The 23,916-nt window shown below is 34.2% G+C and overlaps 1 protein-coding gene across 1 annotated transcript; it reads right to left on the reverse strand.

Moving 5' to 3' along the window:
- Positions 1-17,600: 17,600 nt before the first annotated feature.
- Positions 17,601-23,497, reverse strand: LOC137393965 (caspase-3-like). Its single transcript, XM_068080682.1, has 7 exons — positions 23,245-23,497; positions 22,992-23,176; positions 22,009-22,182; positions 20,555-20,777; positions 19,723-19,860; positions 18,030-18,139; positions 17,601-17,933 (listed from the first exon to the last, which is right to left on the reverse strand). Exons 1-7 carry the CDS (start codon positions 23,495-23,497, stop codon positions 17,772-17,774), a joined length of 1,245 nt encoding a protein of 414 aa, XP_067936783.1. The 3' UTR covers positions 17,601-17,771.
- Between the last annotated feature and the right edge of the window lie 419 nt (positions 23,498-23,916).

A 23,916-nucleotide genomic window follows, 5' to 3' on the forward strand; every position in this document is an offset into this window, starting at 1 on the left:
AATTTCTTGAACACAGACGAGAGCTGAAAGATTTGCGCACCTTCAGTAAAATCCAATCTCAAAATCTTAATGTTAATATTCATCAGTTCACACAAACCAATTTCTCAATATTTTGCCAGACGCAACAACAGTAGTATGTAGAGAGCAGATCTACACACGTTTGCACTTAAAGTGAGATTTTGGGTACATTTTAGCCCGAGAACCTCGGAGAATGGTGTTGTCTGATGGAAAGTTTGGGGGGGGGTAGGTGTGTGAGTGTTGGGAGCTAAGGTTATGAAGTTTGAGAGGAATTGTGGGAAGGATGCGGTGCTGGTCGAGAGGAATTGTGAGAAGGATGACGTGAAGAGGGTGATGGTTTCGGGTTTCGATGCGATGGGTTTGGGGTTCGGGTGTCGACGAGTTGAGCGATCGATCGTCGAATGGTTGGGGTTGGGTTGGCGACCTGTGGGGTGAACGGTGTTATGACTTTTCGGTTGAATGAACGCTGATGTTGGACGAGTTCGGGCGTGTCTATTCGTGGAATCGGTTAAGTCTCCCTTCGTTATAAAACTCTTTAAAGATGAGTAATAAGAAAGGGGAAAGTCGAATGATTTATTCATTATGAAAAATTTCTTTTGAGAAGACATGAAAAGTCTTTATAGAAAACTAGATGATATAATTCAAATTTCTCCAATACTATTTATTAGTTTTGGATTTTTTTCGGTTAACGGTGAATTTTTACGAAATATAATTCAATTAGAACATAACCCCTCGGATTGTACTTATGGTATAGCTAGTTATGAAATTATTCAAAGGTTGGGAATTACTGAACGAGTTGTTCAATGGGCTAATCCATCTTCACGGTTAGCGAGATATTGTGTAGGCAACTCAGCTCGTTCAAGGTTTTGTGGAAGGAGAGCATTGCCTATTAAGTTTGTTTGTCATCATCCACATTTCGAAGAAAATAATGGTAGATTTACAGCGCCAATTAATACTTCCACTACTCGATCCACCATCAGTACTACACACACATCCCGAATTCCTACCACCACCACAACTACACTCGCTAGTACAATTCCTACTACCATCACAACTACACTCGCTACCATCATTCTAGCAAGTGGAATCACAACTCTTCCATCATCTGAAAATCTTAAGGAAAATATAACTAATATCCCATTTGTACCAATAACCTCAAGATTATATAATCCGAATAATGAAGAAAGAGAATATGGAAATGAAAGTTTTTCTGTAGAAAGATCCACCATCAGAACTACACACATTTCCACAATTCCTACCAACATTGCAACTACGAACGTTACCACTATTCCAGTGAGCAGAATGACAACTCAGACATCATCTGAAAATCTTAAGGAAAATATAACTGATATCTTATTCATACCAAGAGCCTTAAGATTATATAATCCAAGTAATAAAGAAAGAGAGTATGGAAATGAAAGTTTTTCTGTAGACAAATTACAGGATGTCGAAATTTTTTATCATAATCACATGCTGCTGCTAAAGTTGTAATCTAATTTTCATGCTTTCCTAAATTTTTATTCCGCAATGAAAATAATATGTGAATATTGTATTGATTTTATTTTAATAATAGTATCTTAAAATATACAATAAAATATAAATTCTCCATCTTTGGAGATGAAGATTTTATTTCTAAAGGTTCTATTGATTTGCATATATATTCATTCCAAAAATTCTTTCTTATAAATACTAATTGCCAGTTTTCTGTGGAGTTGAAGAGCTTGTCACTTCAGAATATTGTAATTCTTTCTTATCGAGATAGAAGTATGTGTTGCTTGACTCGCTTTTCTCATCAACTTCTTTTTGTTTTGCATCATCACTGTTTAAATATATAAAACATTGAGGAATGAGAAATGATGAAATAAATGGATAACTATATATCTTTGGATTTAAAATTCTCAAAATCTACTTACCAAAATATACATTGAGCTAAGCCATCATATACGTCTTGTCCACATGTACAGGAAGGTAATCCATCTATAGGATAATCCAATGGTAAATCCAATTGCAACTCCGTTTCACTATTTTGAGAGTTTGTTTCTTTCGAGTTGTTTTTTTCATCAGTTTCCTTACCATCTTCTTGATACCTGTTTAATTTTTTGAAAAACCATTGAAAATTGAGAAAAGATGATGTATATAAAATGAATAATTATATATTCATATAAAACTTTAGAATTTAAAATTTCAAAATGTACTTACCAATGTACACATTGTGCTAATCCATCATATACATGTCCACATGTACAGGAAAGTAGTCCGTGTGTACAATATTCCCATGGTGTAGCCCAAATTTGAAGACAACTATCTGTACATTTCCATTCTGACATTTTACCCTTCTCAGAATTCTGTTAGCTTATGAAGAGTGTTATGATAATAATGATTCGTTCTCGATTGCTTTATATAGTTGAACGTTTGTAAAACGCTTTAGTGAGTTTAATGAAAATTTATAAATAGATTACAAAACATTCCTCTATGCTTACAATTTCGCGAAAATGAATTTCGCGAAATTACACATATATATTATATAGTCAACTTTCGCGAAATTGAATTTCCCGAAAGTGAATTTCGCGAAATTGGATTTCGCGAAATTTCACATCATATATATTATATAGTCAACTTTTGCGAAATTAAATTTCGCGAAATTGGATTTCGCGAAATTTCACATTATATATATTATATAGTCAACTTTCGCGAAATTGAATTTCGCGAAAATGGATTTAGCGAAATTTTACATCATATATGTTATATAGTCAACTTTCGCGAAATTGAATTTTGCGAAAATGAATTTCGCGAAATTGGATTTCGCGAAATTTCACATCATATATATTATATAGTCAACTTTCGCGAAATTGGATTTCGCAAAATTTCACATCATATATATTATATAGTCAACTTTCGCGAAATTGAATTTCGCGAAATTGGATTTCGCGAAATTTCACATTATATATTATATAGACAACTTTGGCGAAATTCAATTTCGCGAAAATCTGTTTACTATTTTCACCTCATTAATTCCTTTGGACACACCCATCATTCTTCAATTCATTATATAAGCGTTGCATGAACTGATGGAATATTCTGCCTCCTTAACCATCTCTTGATGCCTACTTATATACAGACTTGAGAATTTGGGTCGATCGAGCGTTGATACCATAAGGCTTGTATGCTTCAGCTAGAATTCTGTTAGCCGGCTACTCGCGATTAAGTTCGTTGAGTGTCGCTGTGTTCAGGTTGTTGTGTGGACAAGCGCCTTGGCATTTGACCTGATTGTTTTCCTAGGTTTACCTATGGAATTCTCCTGTTTGGTTTGGCTTAACCATTCCATAACAGTCTCTCGACCAGTAAATAGATGAAGATGATGAACTAGTAAAGGGGCATACATGGATTAATGTGTGGATTATTTTGAGGATAGCTCCAACTCAGCGTGAGTATATCAATATATAAAACTTATATCAAAAAAGTAAATAATATTCGGTTGTATTTGTTACCAAGTTTATTTCGATATAAAGTATATATGTATATTCAATTGTAAAATATAGAAAAAAATTTATGTCAGTTCTTCTAGTAATTTAACAATTTGGGAAGTTCCTTGAATATGTACATTGTCAACACCTTCATTTTCTTCGTTATTAAGACTTTTACTAATTTTTCCATTCCAATCATATCTATCTAGTATAGTTTTTCGAACTACATGATCTCGTTGTTCTGTTTCAAAAATTTTTAGCATAACTGTTAGAAAATCTTCTATTGAACATCCTCTGCTCCAAAATATTGCAAAGAGAAGACAGTAATCTCCACATGCTGTTGAAAGAAATCCTTGGAGTAGAACATCATTCCATTTAATTAACTTTATTCCAGAAAGTTTTAAGATTTGAGCGACATCTGGATATGTTGAAGGATCTCGTCCTGTTGAATCGAAATAATTAATTTTGGATTTTGTTCGAATAACTCCTATCCAGTGTTCTCCTGGTTGATAAGAATAGTGTGTGTTAAAAAAATATATTCCTTCATTCGATAAAAATTGTTCTTTAAATTCATTTCTTGCACAGACAGCAAAAAAATGATTATTAGTCATGTGATCTTGGGAAAGAACATCAAAAATATTTGCTGTATTCATCCTTAGAATATGCTTCCACCACTGAGTCAAACGCTAAAGTCAGAAGCTATTTCCATCATTCCATCTTTTTGTATATATGTATTAAGATAGACATTTTCTGGTGTTGCAGCCCGAAAACCGATATCGATTGTTAGTGAAACATGTCTCATTAAATGAAAACCTTCGGATGAGAGATCTCCTGTCAAATCGAAAGCGTATATTGCAAGTCCAGTTTCATATTCAGTCAGTCCAATTCCACTTCCTTCAGAAGAAAGATCTTTTCCCATTGCATTTAGAAGTTGTACATATGGTCGAGTATACATTCTATTTTCAAAATTTGGAGTATATCGTTTTCCAAAAGGTAGTCCATCAATTTGTAGTTCTACATGACTCACATCGTAATGACCAAATTTGAAAGGATTACGATTGTATGATCCATTTTCTCCATCGTGTGATGAAAGTGAAACAAGTATTAAATTTGGTCTAAGTGTGTTATCAGCAATTTTAATTTGAGTATGGGTTAATCCAGTATTCACATTATAAGATCTGGTGTATACCCGAGAAAGAGGATACTTTGCATTAACACCATTAAGTAGTTTTTCGTTATGTAAAAGCTGAATTGTTTGGTTGATTTTTAATTTTCGAAGATGAAGTACACATTTCGTCAACTTTACTTTTCCCCCGCCTCCAGGAGCAGCTCCTGCTGCCATCAAACAATAACTTGGTTTACTTCGGTCTAGTTGTAATTTACAATTCAATCCTGGAATGAGATATCTTTCCTGTTGAAAAATGCTAAGATGGAGTCGTCCAAAAAACTCAAATGTGTTTGATCCTCTAATAAGATTCTTTCTTGCTGTAGTCGCAGTATTATCGAAATCCGCACCATCTTTTGCAAGATTATCATCTTGAAACCATCCTTCTGCTTTTAATTGGTATTGTTTTGCTTCTCTGCTATTATTGAGAAGGGTTTCTATGAACGATCTCATAGGATAATCACTTGAATGTTCAACAACGGATCCATTAATTTTGAATGTTGCTGTTTTGATTAGCGAATGAAAAAACGCATCCCCTGGTACAACATTTACGTTAGCAACAGCATTGTCTAAATTGGAACCATCGTCCTTGACTACTTTTCCTTCGATTTGCAAATATGAATTACTTAAATCGATATAGTGATCTACATCTCCAGGTATTTCAATTTCAATTGGTCCATATTCACTGAGTCGTGACGGACCTAATTCACTATAATATCCGTGCTCCACCGAACTATGTGTGCCCGGAACATCAAATATACCCACACTTTCGTTTATCGTAAAAGGAGAACCCGATATTTTTAAACCTGTTGAACCAATCTCTCCAGAACTCATCTTTCACTATTGATGTATGTCAATGAAATGAACTAAAAAATATTGAGATAATAATATATAAAACATTTCAAATTTTAAAAAATATTTGGAGTGGCTTTTCTCCGTCGCTTTGCAGGTTTGCTACGGTTATTTAATTTTCTTTTCCCAGGTTTTCTAACTCTTGGAATTACTACTTCATCTGTTTCTTCTTCTTCTTCTTTTGGTCTCTCTACCATGTTATTAAGATAATTGGATGCAGCATCTAACCCTTTTTTCCCTAATGAGATAGCCGTTTTTTTTGCTAGAGGCGCAACAGCTTTTGCTAATTTTTTAAATATTCCTGATAGTCATCTATTTCCCATCACTCTTTTTCCTTTATATGGTGTCAATCCGCCATTTCCTGTTTGATTAGACGTGTAATATTGAATGTAAAAGTTTTTTTAGTTTTCTGGAGTATATGGAATTAATATGGAATTAATATGGAATTCATTGTTTCTTTCTGAAATGAACCGTTAGTATAACCTTCCCTCCATCAAATGGTACTTTTTCTCCATCATCACTTGTTATAAGGGTCTCTATCACATCAGTAGAAATTTTATCTACTTCAACGTAATGCGCTTGACTGAATTCTGTATAAACTCGAGAGAACTTCTTTCCACTTACTGGGACAACTCGTAACAATCGTACATTTGCATCTCCAACGAGTCTGTTACTTACAATTGATGAATATACGTATAATGATGTAAATCCATAGTTGATATCCGGAGATGTGATGTTTCCGTGTTTTCCCACATTATAAGTTATCTTCGGATCTAATCCTAAGATATTTGCGAAATCTTGTGAAAACGAAACCTGAACACTCGAATCTTTTACATACAACATAGATTTGTTAGATATTTTGTCGTATTCGAATTCTATAGTTGGATGGAAATTGAAGGATTTTAGAACATCATGAGCTCGTTGAATTACTTCATCTATATCTTCGTATCTTCCATTTCCAATTTTTATGTCGAAACGACGAAATCTCCCATTAAGTTCCGCTTTTGTGATGCTTATTATCCCTTCTACTACATTTGGCCAATTATTTAAAAACAATATATCTTTTAGAGCAACTTCCCATTGTCCTTCTGTAAAATCTACATATCTGGCTAGTCTAACTGTAAAGTTTGAATTAGTATTTTTAGGAAAGTCACTAAAACTAGCATCAGAAGGAAGAGTTACGAACTCCGACATTTTCAATTCTTTCAATGAAGTTCAATTCCTTATCATCCTCTTTTATTTAACAAAATCTCTTTCATTGACCCAGCTATTGAATGAATCAGGATATCCCATCCATTTAACGAGTATTTCCTTTGTTCTTCCTCGTTTCCGAGATTTGAGAATTTTCTCGATTCGAAAAAATGCGGGTTTTTTTACTTTCTGTAGTTCATCTTCATAAAAAGTTCCATCAACCGATTCGTTTGCCAAATCACGTAATTTATAGATAATCGGTCTTTCAAAATCAAGTACTTCTGTAATTTGAAAAACTTCAACCGTCCAATTTATTGTGAAACCTCTTTCGAAAGCTGTTCTAGCTTTACTAATACGAACGTAATCATCAATATTGAATTTGGGAGTACTGTCAGAACTATATTCTCCATTTTCATAAATCCTATTCCAGATTCTTTCTTGATTTTCATAATTTACATCATTCGGTTTTATTCCTAATGTTGTGTGAATAGTATTGTTATATGCTTTTACCATTTGTGGTAAAACATCAATATATCTACGTTCATCCGAATATGTCATGAATCTATACATCTTCATCCGTAATGTTTTGTTGAATCGTTCTATGATGGAAGCTTTAATTGTCTCATTCTCAGATGTAAACCATTTTACTTTATTTTCTTTCAAAACTTTCTTGACATCTCGATTATGAAACTCTTTTCCTTTGTCTGTTTGAAAAACTCTATAATTAGTTCCATCCAATACTTTTTTTAAGGCTTTTGCTACCAATATACCTGATTTGTTAACAAGAGGCTCTACCCATGCTTTTCTTGAAAAAACATCAATCATTGTAAGTAAAAATGTAATTCCATCATTTTCAGCTCAATGAGATCTAACATCCATTAAATCAGCCTGTAATTGTTCACCAACTCCTGCAACAATTGTAGGTCTTCTTCTAAATTTCGTTTTTATTTGTTTGTGTAACGTATAAGCATCTTCACCACTTAACCAATCTCTAACTTTTTGTTCGCTTTCTTTTCTCCGAAGTGCTTCAATCAGTTTTCGTGCTCCACCTAATGAAGATGGTAGATCCGGGGTATAATAGAATTCATTTAGTAAGTCGTCCATTTTCCTCTTGTTCCTACATAAGGTTTTCGTGAAGACGATCTATTCGAATTGGATTTTGATTTATTTGATAAATTCGAGTTCGACTCCTTGATAATTTTTTCAAATAGGTTATATTGTTTCTCAAATGAACTTGGAGAAAAGGGAGAAGATACAATTGAACTATCTTTAACACGAATCTTTCTTTCAAGAAGATTTCGTAAGTTCTCAGGTTTAATCTCTCCGGTAGATCCTGTTATTTTCCCGGTTAAAGAATCATAATTTCCAGACTTTTCCAATTTTTCCAGAAGTTTTTTCGCTTTAGTTTGATCTTGTTTCGAACCGAAGTCTTCAACTATTGAAGAAATGGAATAAGATCTAGAAGAATTTGACGATGGTTCTTCTTCGTTTAACTTCGGTGGTAATAATGTGTCTTCTTTTTTTGGCGAATCTTTTAAAACTGTAGAGTCTTGAGACGAATTATCTTCGGGTAATTCAGGTGTATCTTTCCTTAGAGTTTCTTTTGAATTTTGTGGAGCTGAAGGTGTTTGTGACATCATTGAAATCGGTTTTCGAATAGTCGGAGACTGTTGAATTGGATAAATCCGAATTGAATTCATTTCATCTAAAAAATTTTGAAGTTCAGCTGCATACAAATTAACTTTGTTATAGTCTGAAATAGTGTTATCGTTATTAATTTGACGCATCCTATCTCTGGTCTCCTTAACCTTACTTACTCTTGGATTTTCTAATGGATTAAAACGAAGTGACGAACTATAGCCATCATTGATAATTTTTGAATCCTGTTGACTTTTAAATTGGTTCCTTTTGTACTCATCTTCAAAAACCAAAAAAAATTTTTTTGTGTACTTAGGAAAGCTCATCTTCCTGCTGAATGATTAATACAAGTTGAGGGATGGCTTTATAATCCGTTTCAATAATCCTCTTCCGTTTTGCAAAATCTTTCGTTTATATTTAAGCAGTTTGTTTTCATCGATAATATTCATCAACTCCTTTTTATGTTGACTCAGAGAATGGTATTGATTTTTCGTTAAAGGTACATTCCCATATATAATATTTTTAACAATTTCAAGTAATGTTCTAATTACTTCTTCTTTCATATGAGGTAAAGCAGAACTTGCAAGTTCATCTGTAAGACTGTTCAGTATTTGCAGAATTACTCTGTTTTTTTCATTCTCTTAGAAAGTGGAGAATTATCCATGATAACTTAATTATCTTCTTTTTCGTAGTTTAAACAAACCTCCGAGCAATGGTTCAACTAATCCTGGGAGTATAGCACCCGCGATCGGACCTAGTAAAGCCGATAAAAACCCTCCTTTTTGCAAAAGTTGTTTCTTTTCCAAATTCGATGTTCTAGGACTAATCAGTCGAGCGATGTTCGTACTTTGTCGACTCAAAGCTTTATACTGAGCATCAGTTAGTCGTTCTTTTCTTTTAATGAGTAATTTCACACAATCAATAATTGCTAAAATTAAATCCGTTTTAGCATTTTTAATAATTGATTGTTGAGAAGAAATAGAATCTCCAACTAGAGATAATAAAGTTAGTAAATTTCGTTGAATTCTTTTTGTTTCAGCCATATCTATGTGATGATTTTAGTGATGTTATTAGTAATCACTCAGAGGAAGATACAGAAGTAGTATGGTGATTATTTAAAGAGAACTTGGAATATATACTTGTTTTATTTAATTATGGAATACCAATCAAAATCGTTTGCTTAATTAGGCTTATAAATAATCATAGGCGTAGAGTCAACAGGAGGGAAATTTCCCATAATTCTCATTGTATCATCGGTTTCTTGTCGGAGGTCCAGTCTCATGAAGGAATATGGTGAAGATGTTGCATCTCGGTAAGATTCCTGAAAATATTTAACTTGTCCAGGAAAAACTTTTTTTCCTAAAAATGTGATTGATGTAGAATCCCTGGGGTTTTTTCCTATAAAAAAATAGTGACTATTCAACGAAATTGTTCTAAGTTTACCAAAGAATAAGTTTTGTGTAATAGTAAAAATACTAATATTTAGATGGTGACTTTCTCGAGTATACAAATTGTTAGCCATCTTGATATTTGATGATAATTCCTCCATTAGATCATCAATGATCATCCATCTATTTTCTCCATCTTTGGGAAAAGTACTCGGATCTTTCAATCCTTCATGAAATTCCACTCCTTTCATATCCTCAAAAGCTTCCTGCCATATTCCATAGCAATATATAATTTCGATTGGAGAAGGGGTAGATATTAATTGATATTGTTCAATCAACCATTTAACGAGTTGAGTTTTTCCTGATCCTGTTGGTCCTGTTATCATAGATGTGAAAGGAGAATGTAACCTCACATCAATTGATTGTAGTCCGTCTTTCTCCATGTTTTGATAATTACTAACATTGAAGTTTTCATTTCAACTAATTATAATGATGAGGAGATGTTTCAAAAATCACACTTTCATTATTCATAAGATTTTGAAAAAATACTTCTACATAGTTCACAGTAGCATTCATCTTTTCTCCTGTAATCTGAATAAAAAAATATTCAATCAAAGATGAAGCTACAGTTATTGCAAGTAATATTAAAACCACTCCAAAAAATTGAAGCAAACTTTGTCGAAGCGGTTTTGATGTAGATTTAGTGATGTTATCAAAATGTTTATGTAATAATACAGCTTCTTCAACTAATCCATCTGTATTATCTTTTTCTTCTTCACAAGATTTGTAAACTTTAGAATTATCCTTATGAATAGTTTCCATAATTTTATATATTTTTATATTCCTTCTAGTTGAACGAAATTTTTCATAATGAATACATCATTCGACTTTCCCCTTTCTTATTACTCATCTTTAAAGAGTTTTATAACGAAGGGAGACTTAACCGATTCTACGAATAGACACGCCCGAACTCGTCCAACATCAGCGTTCATTCAACCGAAACGACATAACACCGTTCACCCCACCGGTCGCCAACCCAACCCCAACCATTCGACGATCGATCGCTCAACTCGTCGACACCCGAACCCCAAACCCATCGCATCGAAACCCGAAACCATCGCCCTCTTCACGTCATCCTTCCCACAATTCCTCTCGACCAGCACCGCATCCTTCCCACAATTCCTCTCAAACTTCATAACCTTAGCTCCCAACACTCACACACCTACCCCCCCAAACTTTCCATCAGACAACACCATTCTCCGAGGTTCTCGGGCTAAAATGTACCCAAAATCTCACTTTAAGTGCAAACGTGTGTAGATCTGCTCTCTACATACTACTAACAACATATGACATAATATAAATACTAATGCAATAAAAAATTCACTTTTAATTGAGTATTAAATTTTTACAATTTATTTAGCTTTTTTTCTTCTATTTTTCCTAAAATTGAACCATTTTATCTGCACAAGCTACTCCCACCACAGGAGATACCCTACAGAGATAAACTTCTAGTATCTACAACAGTATTCACTCACCACCCATTATTATTGCTTTCTCCTTTGAGTGCCAGACTCTCTCCATCATCACTCATTCTGATTAAAATATTATACCAGGTTCCTATTGTTTAGTTTCTAAATACTTACGTTTACTACTTTGACGAATATCTTATATTTCCCGGCAAACCGAGAGTCAACTAAAAACCATTGTAACGGGAAACAAAACTCTTGCAACAGGAACTATATACTCTTCCTAACATACTGATAGCGGTCGATTTGTCTGTCTAGCCAACAGATAGTCTGTTGCTTTGAATATCTACGACAAACGTCTGGCGTTTGCTACTTTTTTGCAACTAGGCAATTTTGTTTCGTAAAGCTTGCAACTTCGAAACTAATTGCAAGCTATTTCTAATTGGCTGCTATGAGGGAACATCCGAAACAATTTACTTAAAATGTTATTCAGTGAAATATAAAATGCATGTGGTAAAGAAACATTTACTCTATTTACATTACCCTATTAATAATGCTAAAAAAACATTAATTGATTTACTGTTTTGAGTTCCATAAAAACTATTTTTCTTGCATATATAATCCCAAACCAAGCATAATTGGGTAATTCCTGTACATATATTGTATATTAGGTACTTGAAAGTTTCCATTCTATTTATCAGTGTGCCTGCTCAATGAGAATTTTTGTTATCTTGTAATGAACAAAATAAAAGATTACTAACTAGCTGTCTCGATTTTGCGGCAACATTTTATTTTTTAGACCAAAATGGGATAAGGACTTTTTATGTAGCGACTCGAAAAGTTTCGATTTTCTAGCTTAGTCAGCATGAGCTCAAAACTACTGGTTGGTTACCCGGCTTCCACAGCAGTCTTCTTTTGCACCAAGGCTAGCTTTCTAAAGTGAGTCTTTCAAAAGCTAAGCCATAGATGTAGATAGATTCATCACTGAAAAAAGAGCGTGAAGCCAACAGGGACCTACTTTTTATTTTATTCGGACATATGTTGTATTCTGTGATACCCATGGCGATCTCTGTGTAAACAACAACCTGATGAAAATGCTGGAAATTTACATATGCGTAAGCATAGCCGGCATTAGACTTGGGCTTTTGGAGTACTTGAAGTATCCATCCTAAACTAATTTTGCCCATGGGGACAAAAAAATGAAAAGGCAACTCTGAAACATTGATCTACCAGCATTATTACAGAGCACTCACTCCCTGTGATGACAAATGATGGACAATGTGTTCTTTACAATGCTTATGCTTCATAAGATGAATGTTGTTTCTTTATAGTGGTGGATATAACATGCAAAGCTACACATGAAAAAATGGCAAATACTGTATATTGCCACAATCGTCACAATGCACACGTGAGGGTGTATATAAATGTAATGCCATCTACAAAACTACTGCTACAAGTGCAACAGAGTTTATACAAAAAATACAAAAATGTTACTACTAGTAAGATCGAAACAAAACTACTACGCACATCAATCCCATAAAAAAAAATATATATATAAACATATATATATATAAATATATATATAAATATATATATAAATATATATATAAATATATATATAAATATATATAAATATATATATAAATATATATATACATATAGTATATATATATATTATATAAGTACGTACATGTATATATATTCAAATGATTCGCTTAATGATCTATAATTACATGTATGTAATTATAGATCAAGTGACTAGCTTTGTGATCTATATTTATGTAAGGTCCACCTGTAAGACTCATCTAAAACACAAACAAGACAAATGTGAGAATATCGAATGAAAGTATACTAAATGCGTACAATTCAAATAAAAAATCACTCAAAAGTACCTCAAAAATATTTGAAAAATTATTAGATACTAGCTGAATGTCCAGCGTTGCCTGAGTATTAAAATTTTTTTGCACTAAAATCTTAAATCAGCATATATAACATTCACTATTCTGATTTTTAGATTAAGGTGTTTGTTAATTTCTGTGCTGGGTTTAATTCTGTGTAACTTACACTGTACCAGCTGCAATGCTTACTACAGCTCTATACTGATTGCAATAGTTTTGATAGCCGTATGAGTTTCAGAAATTTACTTCACCATTGAGCACTTAATTATCTTCTAATATGGTTTCACGCATACCGCTAGCTGAAGTATTAAGCATGAAGCCATAAAATATTGGCCGGTCTAATAAGCATGTGCACAATTTATTCCATAGTATAGCTAGTTGGACAGTGTAGTTTGTTGGATGGCATACCTGTGTGGAGAACTGGAGGTTTGAGTTCAAATCCAGTGCGCAGTAATATTTTTCCTGTCTTAATATTCATCGCTATAACTGGACAGACAGACAAGCTCTGAAATATATCAATATAATGTATAGAAAAATTTAAGAAGCAAAGCAAAGAATCACAAGATAAAATAGGTTACCATAAATATTCTTTTTTTCATCAGTTGATTGAGCAATAATGTCATATATTATATATTATACGAGGTACAAGTTATTGTAATAAGTAGATAACCAATGAAATGTTTATTTTCTTGGATTGCATTCATAGATGACTTGAGTATATTTCATGCAGTTTGATGTGAGAAAAAACATTAAACAAAAGATATATTATATTAAAAATAAAACAAATTTCTTGTCGTTGGCAAAGACAAAGTATTTAAAACTCTTATTATACCACTCGTTGCTATTGCAATGAAGAAACAAAAATTTTGAAGTGTTTGTCGCAGTTAGATAACGTCACCTTGTATGTATTATGTATCATCTTCTACTAAAAGAATTGTTATTGGATCCAATGTGCGAGAACAGAGAATACCTTGAGAGCAAGCTTAGACAGCATTTGTACTATTTCCAGCATGAAGAATTATACCATATGTAATGAAGTTTCATCGTTATAAACGTACTAACTGTAAAACTCATATAATAATAATAATAATAATAATAATAATAATAATGCGCAAGTCATTATACTAATGACTATACTATATTTTGATTACTAACATTGTGAAAAAATTTCCACTGTTATTATTAACTCAAATGGCTGCAAATCGGAATTAACCAAGTTATATGTAACAAAACGAAAATGTCCAAACTCACAAAAGGTTAGACATTAATTGGTTATATTCAAAAATCTTCTTTTTCTATCATTATCATATGCCATTTTGAAATTGATTTTTCTGAATCTAATTCCTTTCAATGAATACCATCGACAGAATCGAGAACTAACTTTGGGCTAGGCGTTCTATCTAATACCAGCATGATACTTCCCAAGCTGCCTTCAATGATAATCATTTTGCTTTGGTACAATTGGAATCAGGCAGAAATCAGTACAAAAATGATTTGATTCAAATATTTGAATCACCTTCAATTTTAATACAGCTCTTGCTATTGCTTTCTTGCTGCGACTGACTATTGACAAAAGTCCAATAGATTTACTTTCATGGAATAAATTCCGCTCTCTTTTTAAATTAAGATAGGACCTAATTGGCTAAAAAACAAATTTATCTTAATAGTAATAAGAATTTTAATATTTTTTGTGTCATTTCTGTCTGTTACAATAGTAAAAACTTCCTCAAGTACAAGATTGCCATGATTTCATAAAAAGCATTATTATATATTGATCAACATGTTTTCCATAGCATTTTAGTCAATGAAAGTGTAGTGTGCAGATGGACAAGTCCTTAACATGTCAACTTGTTTCTTAGTTCTGACAAATTTGTACTCATCGAAAGTTGATCAATACAACTATTGACATCGTACAAGGTCAAGTTGTCCACTTCACTTGTTTTGTGTCCTTGGAAATTAATCAGGTCATACTCTAACCACTGACATTATATACTTACATGTAATGTTTGGCGTCGGTGAAGTTTGTTTAATTCAGTTTTTTTCAAAATTTCAAAAGTGACATCTAGTAACTTTCATGATCTTGTAAAATGGACTTTGGTTATAAATTTTAAGGCTGACATATACCTAAAAATCTTATGTATGTCTCTGCCAGTTGTTGCTACAGCTGAATCTACTCTCATTTTTTTGGCCGAAATTAAAGTAAGTTTGTCCTTAGCAGGTTTGGTGTCTAAAATACTATTTTGGTAACAGTTTTGTCAGAGCGATTAACCATCTTCTTAATGGTCTTGTGGTTATGCTCAACTATTCCGTTAACAGCAGGCCAATAATCACAACTAAACTAATGGTACACATTCTATTTTTGCATAAAATTGCTACGGACTGATCACTTCAAAAGCAAGGTCCATTATTAGATGAGAACTCGTAAGCTGGTTTTGTCTAACAAAATACTTTTAACAGAGTCTGTGTCACTGGCCGAGCCATTTCACCTTTGAACTAATACCATAATGCGAAGCAGCTGGGTTGGCAATCAGTAATTGTTAAATAGGGTGCATGGTTTACATGAGGTCTATTAGTCGCTAATTTGTACCAAGTTTGTTCAGCGCTTACCATTTCATGGAAACAGTCTCCAATTCTTACAGCAGCTAGATACATCATCTTTTGGATACGTAAGTGATGAGTTTGGTGAATTTGGGGCAGTTCTGTTGACGTCTGAAACATCGCCATTCAGCACTCATACAACTTCATCTACACTGGACTTCTATTCGCTTGAGCCATCTCTTCGGTACTCCCGATTGAATTGTCAGTTTTATTGTCCTCCGATCAGATCCGTATAATATGAAGTTTTGTTTGAATAGGCTTTGATTAACTTGGTGATCACCTCGAGTTGTCTTCAGGCATTCTGGTCAAATCACTAACCTTCGGATGATGGCTATACATGATTACTGAATTCATCTATTTATATACATTTGCTGAGTTTGTCATAATTTCTAGTTTTCTATTCTCACATGATTGCTAAGTTTAGGCCTCTGGAATGGCCTGGCTTATGGCCAAGCAGCAATTACCCCACAATGACTGCAAATCATCTTTTGCTGTTTCAAATACTAATAGCGGTACTGAACCACGTATATACTCGCTTATAACTGTCAACTACAGTAAGTCTTAATATATGAGCATCTGCTAATTTTACTAGATCTCTGGTAACTAGCCGTAACTAGCTAGCGCTCACAATAGCTTCATTTACAATGATATCATTCATATAACTATCTGTACCACTGACTATCAGGCTCTCAAGTGACAAAACCTTAGCTAACACTGGTTATTATACCTGGTGCAACATCGCGATCGTCGTCTACTCGGGGTGAAAATGTGATTGTTGTTGCTCGGCACGACAGTAGACACTTCTACAATGTTAAACTCCGGTAACGGGAATTTCTTAAAACGTAAATAATTTATGTCCTGTTCTTGTTTCCTACTACATAAAATATTCCATATAACGTAAAGCGTCAAGTCAGTGGAGTTCTTAAAATCAATTTGAATAACGAGCGTCTTATAGTTAGCCTTAAAAACATCATTTTCTTTGTCGCTGCACTTTGGCGTGAATACCACATATTGGGGTATCTCAACTACATATACTAGTATCTTGGCAGTCTACAGTATCACAACTCGCTATCAGTATGTTATCTCGATGAGATATGTCATCATTATCATCTAGAGTAACAGGTGTGCTGATAAAGCACAGAAATTACATAGTTCTACAATTATTCAGAAATACCTAAAAGTGGTCGATTAGTGCAGGTATTAGAGTATCAGTCTCAGCATTGCTTTTGTCTGATGGCACATAGAAACCATCACAGCTACCTTGCAGTTTTCACATTTTAGGCTGATCAAAATTCAAAAACTGCAGTCTCTATTGACGTTGTACTTGAACATGTTCTATAAACTAATCAATAGTGACATAACAGGCGAACTGCAAAAGAACACACAACAGCTTTAAATTAGCATTGCCTAACAAAACTGATTGATAATAAAAAGTCAACATTTTAATCAGTAGAATACTTCAAGTTGATGATATTTGATATCCATAGATGATATTTTACGGGCGATTTTGCAACAACTGCTAAACTCTTGTAGACTAGTGTAGAAAATGTCCAAAGATAATTTTAAAATGCATCCGTGTAACAGTTGTCACACCTCCTTTTTGTGAACAAAAAGGAGGTGTGACAACTCCTAACAAAACTGCTTGATAATAAAAAGTCAACATATTAATCAGTTGAGAACTTCAAGTTGATGATATTTGATATCCATAGATGATACAACAGCTGGTGAACTCTTGCAGACTAATGTAGAAAATACCCTGAAATAAGTTCCAAAAATGCATCCATTTAACAGTTGTCATACCTCCTTTGTGAACAGCTTTTATTCTTTGATAAATACTGGACACATAGTAAAACATTTTAAATATTATCTTTTAGGCATACAAAATCTACAATAAGATTAGTACTAAATAATAAAATTGGAAGCAATTCTTGCCACATAAAGCATTTATATACTCATTATGCGATATGAAACGTTAGTATTACATATGCGGAGTATCAAAAGGCATATAATAATACTTCTCAAAATATAGCAATAATCATGAGAACGGTGCACATTTTCCTAAATCTTGGTTCGCATTGAAGATGATTAAACTTTTAACTCTCCAGCTCAGACAACCTTGCTGTTCGTACACCAGGAAAGAGATAAACCTTTCGGAAATTCGTCAAAAAACTCCAACTCCAAGGTATTTGACCACTGGCTACCTCTGGATACATTCTAGCCAGTTCCATGCTTCCTTTTCTCACTCTTTCCTTAACCTAAAATTTGAAATCAATAACAATCAAGGCAATTGTTAAAATGTTATGTTTTTATTGGTGGCTATTAAAAGTGAGAGATTTTACGAGCAAACTTACGATTTCTAGCAGAGCAAGAATATCCCGATGGCAGGCATGTTTCTTGAAGGTGGCAACCAGACATCGAATGAACAGTGAACCACCTGTTTCATGTCTCAGTGACACATAGGCTGTAATGTAAATCAAGAAGTGTAGTAATATTATGAAAGATGTAAAGGCACCACTTTAACTAGTTGAAAGAATCTTCAGTGAAGACTCACTATAGGTTGACTTTCAGCAAATACTGACAGTGAAACTGGTAATGGTCACTACCCTAGGACACTTATATTTCGCTAGTATTTAGTTTCGTGAGTAGCATAAAGAGTAAAATTTCGCTGCAACTTAATTTCGCAGTTCTGATGAGTGCGAAAATATAGTGATGTGAAAATAAATGCAGTGGAACAAACATCATTAGATTCTTCAAGGTCCAGTTCACTGGTACGAAATATTTTTCAATTTGGGACTACCACACTTTTCGGACTATACAACGCACCTCTATATAATCTGCATCTGCTTTATTTTCCAATAAACGATAATAAAACAATACATAAGCTGCACCTTTGTATAGGCTGCAGAACTAAGGACTGTGCTTTTTAACGTGACAGCAACTTTGCCGTTTAAAACGGAAAAGTGCAGAACGGCACAGTTTCGTATTATCCGATGCTTTTTAACTTAGTGCCTAACGGGACAGTACCGTGAGGCATTGTTTCGGTTTTTGTTCGCCGCTAGAACCACACTAATTGGAGATTCCCGTTAGTGCGCCCTAGCGGTGAAAGAAAAAGCCACAGATTAGCCGAACCCTTATATAAGCCGCATGGCTCAAATCATCAGAAAAAAGTAGCGGCTAATAGTCCGAAAAGTATGGTAGTTTTTATTTGTGAACCGCAGGTAGAAATGTGTAGGCGAGATCAATAATGCAATTTGATCGCTTGCTGCCATTTGTTTCCTGGACTATCAATGACGTCAAGGTCCCTGCCGCAGTGACTGATGTGGTACCAATATTAGAACTCAAGTATTTATAGCACGCGGTGGCCGTGGCTCCGGGTTGTTATTGCTTTTGGTTAGTAATAAAATTCATCACCACAATAATTATTATTCAATTTTATGACTTTCTCTACCAGACTGTCATCCTCATCAGTTACAAATTCAATGACTAAACTAATATCATCATCTTCCTAATTTGTCTAGGCAATTCCAAAAAAACTTATTATCTTAATTTGTTTTGCCGTGCTGCTCAGTCGGTGTATTAGCTATAATGAGTTTAGCAAAAATTGCCCAATGAGCCAACCACACACGAAACTTGCCTGCATTTTTTAAAAGGTATGACGATTATAGTGTAAATATCAATGAACAAAGCCATTTAATATCACTTTTACGCTCGTTCGTTATGATAGTTTAGTTTGGCTCATGAAATTTTCGCGAGAGGATGTTGCCGCGAAAATGCGAAAGTTAGATGCCGCGAAAATGCGAAAGTTAGATGCCGCGAATACATAAGTGTCCTAGGGTATACCAGCGAGTCTTTTCTTTCAAATCTTTCATGTTTTGTTCTGTAACAAAGAGGTTTTAGAAACCTGTTTACAATAAACTAACATGTACCTCAGATATTCAGAATTCAACATGTGGGTATTCAGAGTAAGATGACTATTGCAGCAAATCTTTATGAAAGATTACTTGGAAGTCTGACACCTGAGAGTAAGTGATGCAACAGACTTACTTTCAAATGATGATTTGATGAAGATCAAATCATCTGGATCGAGATGCCTGACATCACTCGCAATGCTTGGAGCATCAGTAGTCAGCTGCCAGTCACGAGAATGTCTTACCGCTGACTCTACACCCAAATCTCTTCTGTCTACAAGATAATGGTGTCCTACGTGTTACCCTGTTAAAAAATCTTGAGTAGAGTACTCAGAGTTTATAGCGGGTTTACTGAACAAACCCGACATGACATGCCTTGCTGCAAGTTTTCAGGCTGAGGGTCTCAAAGCTATTTAAGCACAGTATCATTTGTGTAAACCAAGTACAGTAGAATAAGAGGGTTGTTAAAAACAATTGTGAATAAACATCAGCGTGTGATAAATTATACTGTATTACAGAGACCCTTGATGATAGAGTTATGAGAGCATGGGACTGTCATTCTCATCTCCAGCAGTTATTGATAATAATTGACTCAGCAATGTTATATTAGAGTCTGACTTAGAGTTTAGAGATAGAAGGAAGCTGAGGGAAAGCTGGAAACATCACCCGAAGCAGGTAACTTGACATGCATGATATAAATTGAGTATTTTAGCCAGTAGTCTATCACCCTGAGACAAGCATTTGTGTTCAAAGTTACTCCTTGCCCATTCAACTTGCCTTATTTATCACTTTACATGACCTCATCAATGTTGGACTGTCTGAGTCACCACCTTGATGAGATGTAGAACAAATGTTATAAGTTTAATGAAGGAACACAACAAGAAAGGGGTAACCTAGAACGTTGAAATGTTCAAATATTGAATAGTGATGAAACAGTGACTCTAGGGGTTGTATATATTAAAACATACTTCCACTGCAAGCTTGAATGATGATGAATTTTGGTCTTCCTCTCATTCGTGAAAATTTGCCTGCAGAGAGCAAATCATGAACATCTGACAATTTGATGTCGAGTCCATCAGTACCAGAGATGCGATCATTTTCACTACCGTGGCTCATGATGGCGAGTATAAACATGCCATAATCATCATGGTCTTCATTTCTTGTCTCCTCACGAATCACAGATTTCATTTCCTGCAATACAAATGGTTAGCCCATAGAAGTGTCCTGAATACAGTCATACCTTGACATACGAGTGCCCCAACACACAAGAATGTGATACAGTGGGCTACAACCACACAGATACACACCTAACAACCTCTCACTGCAAGCGAGATCACTAGGGTATTAGTATATATAGTAGAGATATCCTACATGTCGTTTTCTCTCAAGCGCAGCAAGAAAGAAAACAATGTTTTTAACGCTAACTGTAGGACTCTCGTTATTCAAGTTGACATTGGGAATTCACACCGACTTGATGCTTTACATTATATATGGTATACAGTAATTTATTACACAAAGTATGAAGCAAAACTTTACATAAATTTTTTTTCGAAGTTTTCATTGTATTTGATATGCATTACATGAATAATTTTGCTGCTGCAAAATTGTCAAATGTATTGTCAAACTAGTTTTTGGGCTCAGTAATACTCGGTTAACTATTGTATTTTTTACATGACATATTGTTGTATTTTTAAGTAATTGATGCAGGTATTAGAGTGCCGGCCTATCAATCTGAGTGTCAAAAGTTGGAGTGTTGTTGAAAGCCATGTTTTATTCTAATCTCTAACCCTGGCGATCGATAGACAGATGGACAGACAGACACTGGTTTTGTTATAGTGAAATAGTACTTATGTAACACTTTATTCTAGACTTATAAAATATTTTTTGCAGCATAGACTTTGCTATCAACAAAAAATGGAAAAAATTGTTTTAAGTTGACATTGAAGGTGTGCACTCCCTTTAAGGGAGCGTGGCAGTCTCCTTTACAATATAATTATCATAGATGCAGCTCATTGGTACAGAATATTATTACTTAAACTTTTAAAACTGAAAGTGACCACAATTTTCATAACAATTTTGATTGAAAATTTATTAGTATTTTACAACAAATTTTGAGCCGTATGTCAAGCATTATGAATCAGGGACGACTCAGAATGGTTAAATAAAAATAGGGATATTTATGCTGCACTGTATTTGACTAACCAATGCTAAGGAACCTTCGTAAACTGATCAGCCACTACATTTGAATGAGGCTGCCGAAAGATTTTTTCTACTTACTAAAGAAATTGGAATGTGTAAATGAGTTCTATAGTAACAACTACCTGTTATTATTAAACTTATAGCACATATATGAAGTTGAAGACAAGGAGAAATTGTTAGAAACTCCATCTCGTGAGCTGGTATTATTAATTAGTTGACAAACCGGAGCAGTCAAGTCCACCTTCACAATGGACTCGAAACCAAGACCAGTGAATAGATCACGTAGATTTTGCACATCCACTTCTGACCCGTGTCTCGGTTTGAATTTAGGATCAGAGAAAGTCTTGTTGTTGATAATGAGTGCTCTGCCTCTCAGGGGAGACGACATCTTATAAATCTGTCCAAGAAAGTAAACAACCAGAGGTAAACAATGCAAATGGCAGGCTAAACAGACAATCAGTATGTAGAAAATCTTACACACTCAAGAAAGAGATGATATAGATTTATGAAATTCAAACTACACAAATTATAAGGATGATGTTAAGCTGCAGAAAATTCCACTAATATAACATCAAAAGATATTCAAAACACATCAAACATTGTTTGCCTAAAACTGCAACTTATGTAGACCTTGTGCAAGTTATGACAACCTATGCAAGTTATGACATCCTATGCAAATTATGACACCCTATGCAAGTGATGACACATTGTGTAAGTGATGACACCTTGTGCAAGTGATGACACCTTGTGCAAGTGATGACACCTTGTGCAAGTGATGACACCTTGTGTAAGTGATGACACCTTGTGACCATTACCCAATTTGGCTACCCAGTAGGAACAATTTGCTACTGTAACTAGTAAAAATGTATTTTACTATTAGTTATTTACAAAATAGTTTTTTCTAATTGTATTCTGTGGCACCTTAAATTATATTGAAATACACAGAAAGCAGATTAAAGCTCATGGATTATGTTTTGTCTGCCTGTATTTTATTTTACAAAGCTTGTTTGTACCTTGAATATTTATGGAAATATCTGAATTTGAAAGATTGTAACCAAAATGTAAATATACATTTAAATTTGCTTCATAAGTTTATTATTGTCACTCTAGGACTCTTTAAAAAGATGTGATATAGATGAGTGTATGAGTTAGCCATGTCCAGTATAGTATTTTGTAGTTCGATAAGTACAGTAAATACACAATTACCTGATCAGTGTTAAGGTAAAGCTCTCTAATGCTTCTCCTTGATGTTGGAATGAGAGAAATAGTCTCCAAATCAACACAATCAACACCCTCATCCTGGTCTCCATACAGGTAGTCTTCCCCATCTGATATGTCACTCTCTCCATCCTCATCACCTTCTGGTCTGGTGGCAGCTGAAATATAACCAGCTAAAATTTTTGATTTTTGTCAGCACCGGAACAGCCAATGACACTCGCAACAACGATTGATGGTCTACCTTTGGCACGGCTGGCTTCATCGCGATAGTATTGACGTGCAGTTTCCAGATTTGATCGTGAAGATTGGAACAAAGTGGCAGGTGGAAATCTCAATGAAATGCAGTTAATGACATTGAGAGTATTTAAGTGTTTCATTGTAGCAATCTTAGGGTTGAGAGATTGCAATGTACTTGAATTTGACAAATCAAGTTTTTCTAGGCTGGACAACTCGCAGACAGATTGAGGTAACTCTGACAACCTGCTCCCTTTCATATTTAGAATCTCCAGATGGGCAAGATTTCCAAAACTAAAGAAAAACAAATGATTAATATATCAATAATAAAGATACAGTGGAACCCCACCATACAACATTAATTTATTCCAGTGTTGGTATTGTAAGGCAAAAATGTCACGTAGAAGAGTATAGGACCCCATAGTAATTATCTAATGCAAACACCACCTGGTAAAAACATCAAAATTTTATATACGTAATGTAATGTACATATTAAAAATTAGTAACAAAATAGTATGCTAACCTTAGTAACTATAGTTACCTACAGTAACTTTCAGTGTATTTAGTGGTTATGATCTACTATATAAATGGCAATCGTTGTTTGTCCCCCTTATAGAGTACCGTACTTTTCGGACTATTAGCCGCTACTTTTTTTCTGATGGTTTGTGAGCCATGTGGC

This window comes from Watersipora subatra, chromosome 4, assembly GCF_963576615.1.
Source record: "Watersipora subatra chromosome 4, tzWatSuba1.1, whole genome shotgun sequence".
NCBI lineage: Eukaryota > Metazoa > Bryozoa > Gymnolaemata > Cheilostomatida > Watersiporidae > Watersipora > Watersipora subatra.

Excerpts from the sequence above, each read along its gene's own strand:
- LOC137393965 (XM_068080682.1), bottom strand. The coding sequence starts at position 23,497 with ATGAAAGGGAGCAGGTTGTCAGAGTTACCTCAATCTGTCTGCGAGTTG. Across the intron at positions 19,861-20,554 it reads CATTCAAGCTTGCAGTGGAA|ACAGAAGAGATTTGGGTGTA; the intron begins GTATGTTTTAAT and ends ATTATCTTGTAG. Across the intron at positions 18,140-19,722 it reads CATCAAATCATCATTTGAAA|CCTATGTGTCACTGAGACAT; the intron begins GTAAGTCTGTTG and ends TTTACATTACAG.